The 13,076-nt window shown below is 44.1% G+C and overlaps 1 protein-coding gene across 2 annotated transcripts in view; it reads left to right on the forward strand.

Annotated features, from left to right (window-relative positions):
• The window catches only part of ITSN2 (intersectin 2), a 1,173,023-nt gene that overhangs the window by 1,115,066 nt on the left and 44,881 nt on the right, over positions 1-13,076 (forward strand). For both annotated transcript variants that reach the window (XM_085610587.1, XM_085610588.1), the window contains 3 exons: positions 4,455-4,561; positions 8,204-8,387; positions 12,186-12,284. In XM_085610587.1, the coding sequence (XP_085466713.1) occupies positions 4,455-4,561; positions 8,204-8,387; positions 12,186-12,284 (390 nt within the window). The remainder of the gene's footprint in view (positions 1-4,454; positions 4,562-8,203; positions 8,388-12,185; positions 12,285-13,076) is intronic.

A 13,076-nucleotide genomic window follows, 5' to 3' on the forward strand; every position in this document is an offset into this window, starting at 1 on the left:
GGGACTTGGGGCCGTCCTGCCACGGGGGACCCGGTGCCCCAGCACCTTCTGCACTGCCACCATCTGGCACCGCGTGATCCGGTGTGCCTTTCTCTTCACCCTTCGCCCAGAGGCCAACTTTTGCAGTCTGCCTTTCCTGCTTTGCCGCTGCTGTTGTCTCCCCTTCACGGGAGGCCCGCTGGCTGGACTCTTGGGGACGCAATATGTTTGCCTCAACCAGTGCGGCTCTGCGGGCCCCTTAACACACTGTGTGTTTTGGCTAGGGCCACTTCTTGCTTGTGGAACTAGGCGGAGTCCCTCATGTCTGCCTCTTCTCAGGAGGGTGCCTGTGTGGATTTGAGACATCACGTTTTGGATGGTCGGGAGCTGGCAGCGTTTATCCTTCGCTCCGCTCTGGACATCTTGGAGGTGTTGGGTCGTGCCATGGCTTCTTCGGTTGCCCTTCGTCGCCATGCCTGGCTTCGGGACAGTGTGTTCCCGGAGAATGTTTGTGAATGGCTGGTGGACCTTCCCTTCGATGGTGCTCTTTTGTTCCATGCCCCTGCGGACTCAGCCATCCAGAGGTTCTTGGCGGGGCTTCGTCCTCCTCCTCCTCCTCCTCCCCCCTCCTTCTCCCCCCTCCTTCTTCTCCTCCTAAGTGACCTGCGTGTTGCTCTGGTTCTTGGAGCTGTTCTTCCGTTGGGGCAGGTCGCCCCGGTTGTCTGGCTGAGGTTGTGGTTCTGTTGGCTGCTGGCCAGCCCTTTTTGACTGTGTGTTTTTCCTTAGGGTTTTTCACGCCATGCTGGGCCTGAGATTGGGCCTTCTGCGTTTCCCCTATGGCTGCTTGATGGGCCTCCTGCGGGGTTTTTTGTCGAAGGTCTTTTTTTTGTCCTCTGTTGCGGAAGTTTCTTCCCAAGAGGTTCGCATGTCTTGGGATATGACATGTCCCATGTGGGGCAGGGTTGGCTGTTATATAGCCCTGGTATGTGCTGGGGAGTTGTGGTCGCCTGCGGGCTTCTACTTTTCGTGGCGTTATGGTATGTTGCGGATGCAACCTTCTTCTTCGCCTTTTTGCTTTGAGTGTTTGTTCTGTGGTGTCTCTGGCGTCTGGCGGAGCTTGCCAGTGCCGCCCTCTTGTTCTTTCTGCCCCGTTGTGCCTTTTTGGGGCTTTAGTGGGACTGTCATCCTGCCTTCTCCGCTGCTTCCAATGGGCCTTGCACTCGTCTTTACCTCTTCACCCTGTGGGGGGGATGGTCCCTGATTTCTGGACCCTCTTGCGGGCACAGTTTGTCCCTGCGGGATGTTGGACGATTCTTCCTGGGTGACCTTGAGTTCCCCTTTTCGGCTTCCGCCTGCTTCTTGCCGCCGGCACCATCCTGTCTGGGATTGCCTTTGCTCTGCCTCTTCTCCTTGGAGTCTCTAGGTTGCTCTTCCCCTTCGGCGCCATCCTGTCTGGGATTGCCTTTGCTCTGCCTCTTCTCCTTGGAGTCTCTAGGTTGCTCTTCTCCTTCGGTGCTCCTTTCCTTGCCTTGGCGTGGGGTGTTAGGCCTCTTTGCGCCTTGCCTTGTTTCTCTGCTGAGTGAGGACTGGCTATCTTCTTCACTTCGTTTCCCCTTCCCTGGGGGACGGGGCTCCTCGTCCTGTTTTTGGACTCAGCCCCCCGGGCGGTCCTCTGTCCTGCCCCGGTGGGTGGGGTCCTCTCGCAGACCCTCCTTCCCCTTGGGGATGGCTAGGGTATCTATTCTACGTGAAGGAATCTGCAGCTAGTAGTCTCTATCAGATGTACGAGTTACTTATCTTCGGTAACGATGTATCTGGTAGAGATGATTCTATCCGCAGATTCCTTCACGGCCCGCTCTGCGAGGGCTTGTGATTTGGTCTTTTGCACTCGCTTCCCTGTTGGTGGCTGTGTCTTCTATGAGTTCATTCTTTCCCTCTTTCTGTTGGGCTGTCCCCCTTTTCCTCCCCGTTGTCACATGGGAGGATAGGTTTGTTGGTACTTCTGGCTCTTTGCGACCCTTGAGGTTGGGGTCTTTTTGGCTGTGCCTCTGTCCTTGTTCCTGATGCGGGTTGACAGACTCTGTGATGGGATGTCTTGGAGTTTTGTCGTTCCCTGTGTGTCCCTGACTGGTTCTCCTTCCTTGTCTTTGGTTGGGGTTGTAGTCCTGTTGCATGTTATCGTGACATTTTAACATATGTCCCTTGTCTCCGGGGGTGGAGGGAGGCTGTCTCTGTACTGGCAGGTTTGCTGCCCTTTTCTTTATTCTTTCCATGCCTTTGGGTACTGCAGTGCCGGGCGCTGCTCTTTATGGTGTTGTTCCTCACCATTCCTTTTTCTGCTCTTTCGCACACTGTTCCTATACTCTCACAGTTTTGTCTGCTGTCTCCGCGTTGTAGCGCGGAAAAGATCTCTGAAGAAAACTGACGTAGGCGCGCCGGGGTGGGACTTTTGTGACCCCGCTGACGTCACGTGCTCAGACGACGCCTGGGCGGAGTCGCTCGATGCCGTCCCCCGGCGCGCAGGGATGCTGGGCAAAAAGTTATCCGGATCCAGTCTCACGCCTGGGGATAATCCTGCGTGAAGAAATCTGCGTCTAGAATCGTCTCTACCAGATACATTGTTTCCAAAGGTAAGTATCTCGTACATTAGGTCATTATATGCATGTCCTCTGGGACATGGCCAGTTTGATCTGCCCAGCAGTTCCTGAGGAATTTCAATTCCCAAGCTATTCAGGGCAGAAAGGATGAAGCAAAATATGACATTAGGACTACCTTGGATACTACTGACTGCTTGGGGCATGCAGTGGGCACTAGTGTGGTGCTCCTCCGGCACGTGTTGATGTGATCCACTGGCTTTTCTAGAGGCATTCAAGCTACTATATTGGATATGCCTTTTGATGGGTTCTGCCTCTTTTGCAAAAAGACTGATTCTGCCCTTAAATTCTTTAAAGAAAGAAATCAGAACCACAGCACAACCCTTGTGAGGCTACTTCAGAGAGCAATCATCATGCAGGTCACCAAGGGCACTGTTCGACTCAGCCCCCTGCTCCCGCGACAGCCTCCAATCCACTTTAGTTTGCCTTTAGCAGCAGAGAGCCACACTGTGATTTGACACTCTCTTCCAAGGTAGCAGGTCATCAGATCCAGAAGATGGGTCCTCTAGATCATACAGCAGGGCTTAGACCTACCATTCCTTTCTGACCCGCCTCAGCGTCCTCCAACATCATAGTAACTTTCAAAGGAGCACCATCCTGCAAGCTGTATTGCCCAAAGCAGCCATTGAGAGGTTGCCGGCCTTGAAAGTAGGGGATGGTTGGTAATCTCGTTTATTCCTTATGCCGAAGAAGGATGGAGGCCATCTGCCAATTTGAGATCTAAAGCCTCTGAATGCCTTCCTATGGTAGCACAAATTCAAAATGCTCACTTTGGCCCAAGATCTGTGTGCCCTGGATCCAGACCACTGAATGGCTGCCTAGGACCTGCAGGAGTCATACGTTAATGTGTCTGTCTTCCAGTTCCCCAAATGTCACCTGTGGCTCGAGGTCAGCCTTTTAGCATTTTCAGTTTGCTTTCCTCCCCTTTGGCCTTAGCAGCACTCCTCAAGTGTTCACAAAAGTGACATTGGTGATTGCCACACACTTCCAGACGTTGGGGATACCAGTGTTACCCTACCTCCAAGACTGACTGCTGAAGGCGGGCTCACCACAGTTGGCCATTGACCATCTACAGACGACAGCAAACCTTCTGACATCTTGCAGTTCTTGATCAACAAGTCAAAGTCGCACCTGACTCTTCGCAGAGTAAGACATTACATTATCTTTGTAACGTGGGTACTATCATTTTATGGAAGTTAGTTTCCTTTTTTAGACTAGTTTTCCAGCATTGTTGTATTTCTGATATTTTGTTCTGTAAATGAAGGTTCTATAGAAACTGGCACCTGCGTTGCTGAAAAAGCAGCTGTATCCCTGGAGGTAGATAAACATAGAGCATTTGATTCTAAAAGAGAATAAACCTAGCGGGCGTCTGTACTGTCTTGTGTGTGTATTTGTGCGTGTGTGCTATGACTGAGGAAAGGCAAGACCAAAGTAAGGAAGTATTTTTGGCAGAAGAGATAACGCGGTAAACGCTGTAGCGTGAGGCTGAGGAAACTGAGCGCTGTTGAGCAAATAGGAAACCTTTATCATTGGTCGGTCTAATACTAGCAGTTCCTCCAGAAATATTCATGTGCACTAAATACGCTAGAGGCTTTCATTCAAGATACCTTTTTCATGTTATGATTATTACCGGTTGACGTCATGACTTCAACTTTTAATATTAAAGCTATTTATTTAACCATTATTTTTTCCTTCTGTAGTTGATGTGCACCTACCTGGTGGACAGTCATATTCAATAAGTCTGTGCTGGTACACTCGCGTACATTCTTTGCTTCTGCCAACTCAGCACAGTAGATCTCACTGTTTATTATCCGTCTGCAGGTTTTCCAGAAGCCTATGGCGGAGTCCGGTCTGCTCACGCCGGAGGAAATGAACCTTATCTTTGTAAACTGGAGAGATCTGATCATGTCTAATACGAAGCTACAAAAGTGAGTGATGTCAGATAGCGGGTCATTGATGAACTGTAGCTGAAGTTATTCCTTCCACGGCTGACGTCAGGTGCTGGTGGGACCTGCTGTATTCCTCAGAGTGTGTTCTGGTGGCTAAATTGCGAACTTTGGAAAGAGGAGACCTGGCTCTAAACCCAGCATTGGAATTTGAACAAGAAATCTATCGATACCGTGCATATCACTTTATTTCTTTCTCGCAGTTTGTAAATATCTGCCTGGTAAAATGTGCAGAAAATCAGTCTACAGTATAATGTCAAGACTGTAACAATCCTGTGTTTGATCACCAAGTGCCATCACATCTTGATTTTTATTAATACTGTCTCTAACATGTCAACCTCCACTCATACAACAGTGCTTCGTAATACTGTTCAATGTAGAACACCTTATGTGTAAGAAGCTAGGAGCTATCAAATTCTCTGTAAAGTGCTGAACTACTTTTTGGAGCGAGGCCTATGTTATATAAAACACATAATAAGACTCACAAGCATTGCTTTCATGGGATTGTATTCAGAAAGCTACAAACTAATGATTATATATCTGTTGCAAGAAAAACATCTTTCATTCCAAACACAGAAATCATATGGCATTCACATATAAAAATTGAAATTGATGCAGTAACCAAGCGTATGTATTAGTGAATGTATGGAAGCATCCCATATTACATGGAGCAAAAACCAAATGAACTCCCTCTTCGAATCCTGATGTCAAATATAAATCAGCCACATTTCTATTCTCAGACACGTCCAAGGGCATACAACTGTCCATGCAATTGCACATCTTTGCTAAGTTTGTGGCAGTCAAGTTAGCCTGAATAATAATCCACATTTGTAAAGTGCGAACAATCACCCGTAAGGGTCTCTAGGCACTGGGGGCTGTCGAGAAGATTAAGCAAGCTATTGCCCAGAGTCACATGGTGCTGGGCTAATCTGCCGCCGTTGCCGGGGATCGAACCGTGATCCCCAGATTCCGGAGTCAGTCGCCCTGGCCGCAGCGCCACACCTCTTCCTGACTTCCTGAATCAGCGGAGTCTAATTGTATATCACAAAGTATCAGCCAGCTAATGCTTTGCAACAGCTTATTACTATTAGTTGATTGCCTAAGCGAAATGAATCATATTCAGCCATTACAAGGTTAGGAAATTGGTCTTCAATACACTCTGGGTCACTTAGAGAAAAAACCTTGGTGAAATACTTGGTGATACATTTAAACAGTCTTTTAGTTGTAAAATGTAAGTCATAAACAAGGACATATTAAGATTGTAAACATAGAAGGACATGCAATTCAGAATGTTAATATTACAAACTATTTGGTTAGCCGCTAAAATATAAATGAAAAGAAATGTAGTCTTAAATAATGACCTACAATGGTTTTGTTGAGAATTGAAGAAATGACACACGCAATGGATTCCAAGTTCTACCAAAGAGCAGTTCAATCCCTGAAAGAAGCCATGCACTCACACCTATGCAAAGATAGTGCACAAAGTCAATACATAGATCTCAGTTGTTTCTTAAGTGGCTGTATTGAGAGATGTGTGGTGAAAACATCTCAAAGTATACACATGGACTCCCTGCGGTTGTATCTTGAGATGGAGAGTGACCCTTCCTGGTAAGTCTGTGCCTAGCCTGTGCTTCCAGGGCACCCTTATCTACGTTTGAGTCCAGATATGCAGTTAAAGGCTTGTTGAACTTAGTGCACTCTTTTTTCGGGTCCCTGACTGTGATGGAAAAACAAATAAAACAATTCATAATGGCAAATTTGATTACATTAATTTGTATCATGAAGGATGAATTCCATATTCTATTTTTCCAATTGGGCTAATTATTTTGGTGTTTCTTGCAATAATCAGAAGCAGTGTAATAACACCTTATAGTCTGTGCATTTAAAAGTGTTCTGATGACTCACGACCTCTTGTCCTGATTAATTGTAGTATAGTAATATATTGAAGTCTTTAATTGTGTATTACACCCTGAGTTAGTAATATGATGCATATGCAACACAATCTGGCATGAGCATTGCTGTTTACAAATCCTTCAGTCTTATTATTTATATGTGTCACCGTGTAGCTCATAAATAATGAGAATTAAGGAGGTGGGAGGGGGCAGCCTTTTTTTTATCTATCCTCTAGCGAATATATGATTGGCCACAACATGCTACTCAATTTGAAGGATTTTTCAAATGGCATAGAAAGGCTGAGACATCCCTTTTGGAATTTAGAATTTACACAGAAATTTCAGCATTTAGTGCTTTGCTTACTGATTTATGTAACCAACATCCACCCGTGAATGACCATTTCTAGCGAAATAAAAACTTTAAGATCAGAGTTCATCGAGGGTAAGGCGTCCTTACCTTAGGATCCTGGCCAGTCTTGGTTGGATTGGTGTTATTTCAAGGTCCTAGCCGGGAGACCCCTTGTGGGTAGCTGTGCGCCCTATAAATTCAATTACAAATACAAATACAAATACAAACCGAAAAATAGTGATTCAGAGGTGTCCCCAGCATGCTTTTTCATTCTCACTTTATAGAGATCTATACATGTTACCGTTCTCCTCAGAAAGGGCCATATGTAGGTAGCCCAATACCGGTCGGTAACGGCCGATTTTCGGTAAATATACCGTTACCGACCGGTATTTAGGCTTTTGAGATGTAGGGGGATCATTTCTGTATTCGGTAATTTACCGAATCGGTAAAATTACCGAATCGGTAATTTTATCGATTCGGTAAATACCGAATACAGAAATGAGATGTAGGGGGAGTGTGTGGTGGGTGTGGGGATTCGTTATTTACCACCAACTGAAAGTTGGTGGTAAATGACGAATGTCTCTGTTAATGCATTATTTGGCCCTTAGATGTGTGCAATGTGGCAGACACACATGCCCTCAGGGCATTTATGTGTGCCACATGTGCACACATGCAGGAATCAGGGGTGCAACAGGGTGTCAATGTGACACCCTGCCACCCTTGATTGAGCTCCCCCCATTACCGATTCGGTATTTACCGATTCGGTAATGGTAACTGGCTTCCCATTGATTCCTATGGGCCTCCTGGCCCATAGGAATCAATGAGATACAGGTTACCATTACCGAATCGGTAAATACCGATTCTAAAATACCGACACTTACCGAATCGGTATTTTTTTACCTACATTACATTTACCGATTCATAAATACCGAATCGGTAAAATTCGGTATTTAAGAATCGGTAAATGTAATTTACCTACATAAGGCCCAAAATGTATAGGTTTAAAAACTTTGTTTTAAGTTGATGTGTTTTTCATTGCATTTTTCCAGGGTATCATTTGCCTAGTAATGTATTGTAGATGTGGGAAATTTACAATTAGAAATTTGTAAAGGCCTTTCTGTCGAGAAAACACTAAATAACATTTGATGCACTTAACCAGTTAGTAAAGAATCATTATAAGTAAAGGGATAGGTACCATTCAAACATGTTGTCCGGTCCACTTGTCATTCCAACCAGTAAAGGTTTTGGACAAATTTGGTCAATTCTATATTGTGATGTATTGTCTCATGTTCACTTCCTCTTTCTTGAACAATCTTTCCTGGTTGTATACCTGAGTAAGACCTAAACATGAAAACAATGCTTACTTTGAAACCTGTCTACCAGAGCTCTGAGCGTGCGTAAGAAGACGGAAGGTGAGAACATGCCAGTGCAGATGATTGGCGACATCCTGGCCACAGAACTCCTGCACATGCAGGCCTACATCCGCTTCTGCAGCTGCCAACTCAACGGGGCGGCCTTACTCCAGCAGAAGACAGATGAAGAGCCCGAGTTCAAGGACTATTTAAAGGTATTTTCATCAGATTCTTCTTTGTGGTCAATCACGTTTGGAAATGCACTTTATTAATCATTTATGTGGATTTTGAGAATAGTAGTAAAACAGCACCACCCTTTTGTAAAAACAACTGCTGAGACCACTGGCAAAATGCTACTGTTAATTTCACCTATTTCTTTGATCATGTCTTATCTCGAAATCGGTAAGGTCATTAAAAAGTGATTTGTATCATATGGTTTTACCTTGCAATTCAGCGAGGGGGGTGTAAGTGACCTCTTAATAATTGAATGGAAAGGATCAAGGGCTTTGATAGGGGTCTTTCTTTATAAGGATATAAGTATATCTAAACCGTACACCAAAAAATACATTATTGCAATTCATGTTGAAGCTCTGTGCCCTTACAATCAAACTCTATCATCAGTTTTATGTAGTCACTGAACTCCTAAAGTGACCTGTAATATCTGTATAGGGTATAATAGCATGGATTTTTCACCAATGCAATTAGTTATAAAGAAAATTAAAGCACACAGACAGTTTTAACCCTGTTGTAACAAAAGAGCCTCAAATAAAACAATTCTGCTACTTCACAGACAGCGAGCAAGACATCTATATCGTTAGATGAATGGTGTGAGCAGGAGAGAAAAATATTTATTTATTTCCATCGTTTTGTATGGCATCCTTTCTGGACATAAAACCACAAATGTTAATAATTAACAAAATACATTTTTAAAATCTGAAATATAAGAATCTTTGCATAGGGGGATTTTCAAAATTTCCTGAACGTGTGCATGGAAATGAGTAAATATCTTATATTTTCACGTTTATAGTTTCATCTCCACCTTCTTGGCTTTGTCCATACTGGATATAATGGAATCTACATTTTGGCGGAATCTGTGAATCCCTTACTACCTTGAAAATACTCAAGGATTTACACCTGTCAAGAAAAGCCCCTTTTAAGGTGGGAATGGAAAGTGAATACTAGACAAAAACTGTAGGGTTCCAGGTGAAGGGAGTCTGCACACAGAAAGTATTTTCCAAAAGGAGAAATAAAAACAGTAGGAAGTGCATTCTCGAATGCAAAACAGAATTGACAAAACTTTTTCTAGGACTTTCCCTGGAAAACTGTGATGCATAACCTGGAAAGGTTTTGTGTATTAAAGGCATTTAGAAATTTGAACCCATACAAGGTCCTATACCTGTGCCTACTGACAGTTTTTGGGAATTCTGCCCAAATGTTCTTAAATACATAACAAGCTTCTTTTGAAAGATATAAAGTAGGCTTCACCCTGTCAAATGCTTTCTAAAATGACATCTGAATGCAGTGTGACAAGTCAACCCAGCCAGGGTCTTGACTTTGCAGATCTCTCAAATTAGAGATTATTGCTGTCCTGCATCTCGTGAAAGTAGACTCTTATGCAGGGTGGGATGTCACCAGTAAAAGTCATGCATCTGTGCACACTAGCATCACATTTTGCAAACAGAAATGAAATCCATTTCAGGAGATCAGCAAAAGTTTTTTGAATGATGTTAAAGCCAAGTGGACGTTGAAGACAAAGTTTATACTTTTCCTTTTGTTAGGAGGTATGTCCGATCTGTAACTCCTGCCCACTTTAGAAATCGATTGAGGATTATGGGCCTGATTTATATTTCAGCCTACAGGATATTCCATCACAAACGTGACAGATATCCCTTCTGCCGTATTACAAAAGCATTATATCCTGTGCTCATATGACTTGGTAGCATAGGAACTTCATGACCTGACCAGTTACTGGTACCAGAAGGCTTTGTTGATGTGGTGCTATTCCACATCAATATAAAAGAATAGAATTCCAGTAGAATTTATTTTTACAATTGCGTGTTAAGAATTCGTAACAATACCGTTTGCTTGTCATTAGTGATTCAGAGTCAGTCTTCAGTACCACTAACACCTAAAATGTTGTTTCCTGTAAACTGTGATAGATGTTTGTGAATGTTTAGGCCATGGTCCCAGAATAATGCCAAGGTTAGATAATACACCAACGTTCACTTTGAGAACTGCATGGTGATATCAACCCAAGGATCTATTTTTTTTCTTTTTAAATATTTTGTTATTTATTTTTAGAATAAAAAAATGAAGAGGTAAGAAAATTAAGAACAATGATGTCATAATCATTAGTTGTCGAGAAACCAAAAACATATCTGGTATTTTATGGTTTGCAACCCCAACGGAGAGTCAACAGCAGATGGTGACATGTATAATCACAACCCATAGAACAGGTAGTCATAAAAACTGTGTGTTGCGTCAAGCCGAACTGGAGAGGGGAGGCCAGAGGGGAGATGTGGAGGAGGCCTGGTGTGTCCAAGGGAGAACTCTATGATCTTATCTACCTGTTACAAAGGATGGGGGCCATTGGCTTAGCAGGAAGCATAAAGGTTATATTCAAATCTGGAGATGAGGGGAGGAACATGAAGAAAATGGCTGTCTGGAAAGAGTTGGGGGGTAGTAGTGTGGCTGCATGTGTGGGGAGGAGTCCTGTTAATCGGGGCTCTTCGTGTTTGATTTGGGAGGAGGGTACCCACCTCCCCTGAAAGGGGAGGCTGGACTTGATATGGAGCCAGGTGGCGAAAATTAATTGTCATGAGTTATCTCCAGGCCTGAGAGAAAATCTCCCACGTGTGGGATCTCAGGCGACATTGCAGGCCCGCAGCTTTCTCCCTATGAAGTGCCACTGCCTCCGCTGTGGCCCGAGTAGTCTGGGCATGTCTCCAGGTACTGCTCGAAGGGGAGTTGGGATTTTTCTACTTCAATATAATAGTACATTTAGCGACTATCAAGGTCAGGGCATAAAATCGGGTGGCCGTTTTCTGTTTCTTTTAACGCTTGTAGACCCCCAAGGCCACCAACTCCCAGAAGCCTACCTCTGGAGTGTTTGTTCGAGACTTCAGTACCTGGGAGACCTCGGCCCAGAAAGAGTCCCATAACATGTCTTTGAGGTTGGCTGCCAGGCAGCCACATCTCTCCCAAGAGCCGGAAGCACCGGGGAAGGTTCTGTGTTGCCATTTAGGAGAGAAATGCACTAACTAATATATAGAATTTAATTAATTTCAGGCAAGCATTGCAGGAGACATTACATGGGTATTCTGTGGCTCTCATCCATACTTTATCATGTAGTGCCCTGCCAAATTCTTCTCTTAGCGGCAGTAGAGCTGTCTGGGGGTGGGCAACCAGGGCTGCAGACAGCCAGGTTATGTGTCTGGGACCTCTTCCCGTCATGTGAAGGGTATGTATAAGTTGATGAGTGGAAGGTGCAAATTCTCCCAACATTCCGGCCCATCTAAGAGCCTGAGATATCGCACCATAAATGAGGAACTAACCGTCATGGAGGTTGTGCTGCATTTTTTAGGTAAGGAAGGACTACAGTTGCCCATCCTGGAACAAGTCCCCAAGCGAGGTAATACAGCCCTGATCCAAAACCTCAGTTCCTAGAGGAAGAAATGGCCTGAGTTTCTAGGAAGGCTGAGAAGTGGAATTGAGGGGGCATAAAGGGGGTATTTTCTTGGTGGCTGGCAGACTTTTATTGAACCATATCAGAACTACTCGCAGTAGTCTTGGGAACTCGCCATGGTTGCTAAGGTTACGATAGCTAAGATTTCCACCTGCACTAAGGGGGATTGAGGGACCAACGCAAGAAGCTGTCTCTCTGATGACCCCACTAAACAACATGATAGTTGAAGATAAATCTATGGAGATATCCCTCTGTCCTGCACTGTTTTCTGCTTGTGGTTAAGTGTGTTATCAGCCTTTCATGCTTTTCTGTCTTCATTGTCCCTCAGAAACTGGCGACAGACCCCCGGTGTAAAGGAATGCCGCTTTCCAGCTTTTTACTAAAACCCATGCAGAGAATAACTCGCTACCCTCTTATCATAAAGAATGTGAGTATATGGTACATGGAGCAGTATATATATTTAAAAGTATTGGATTAATCAATTGCCGCACAAATTATGTCTCCAAAGTGTTGTGCGCTGGGTAAGTACTAGTCACCTTTACTAGAGGTTACTGTGAGTTATTTTAGATATTTCTCTGCTATCCATAAAAGGCTTTTTCCAGATTTTGGTACGATTACTGTGCGCTAAACTAAGAAAACCAATGCAAAGATATTAGGTTATTTTTTCACATTTAGCTAAATCTGGGGTATTCAAACTTTTCTGTAATAAGAGCTACTTATGTTCATTGAAAATCATACCGAGCTACTAATATTATTAGTATGAGAAGTGTGACCATGTCAGACAAGATGGACACCTCATGCACGATCACTTGGCAGTGACCTCCTCAGTGCATCAGGCACGGTTGCCAGCATTAATATGGAAAAGGTTTTATCCATTTGGAAAGACTCAACACTGTATATATATGAAGACCATAACTAAAATGCCTCTGACACCAAGGTAATAATATCGGTAATAGTCTCTCCAGCGCCTTTTGATTTAGCACTCAAATATCAGCTTTAAACATATTTTGAAAATCCAACCATGTTTCTCCAGACGTCAGCTTATGAGTTTTAAAAATCCACACATTTTTATCTCAAATACATGCTTTTTAATTTTGCAAAGCATTTATTAAGGCAACCAAGCAAAAGCTTCTAATGCAGTGGGCTGGGCTGCACAGAGGAGAGCTGCTTATACGTTGCTTGAGAGCAACCAGTAGCTCACGAGCTAATAGTTGGAGAA

This window comes from Triturus cristatus, chromosome 6 (genome assembly GCF_964204655.1).
Source record: "Triturus cristatus chromosome 6, aTriCri1.1, whole genome shotgun sequence".
Taxonomy (NCBI): Eukaryota; Metazoa; Chordata; class Amphibia; order Caudata; family Salamandridae; genus Triturus; species Triturus cristatus.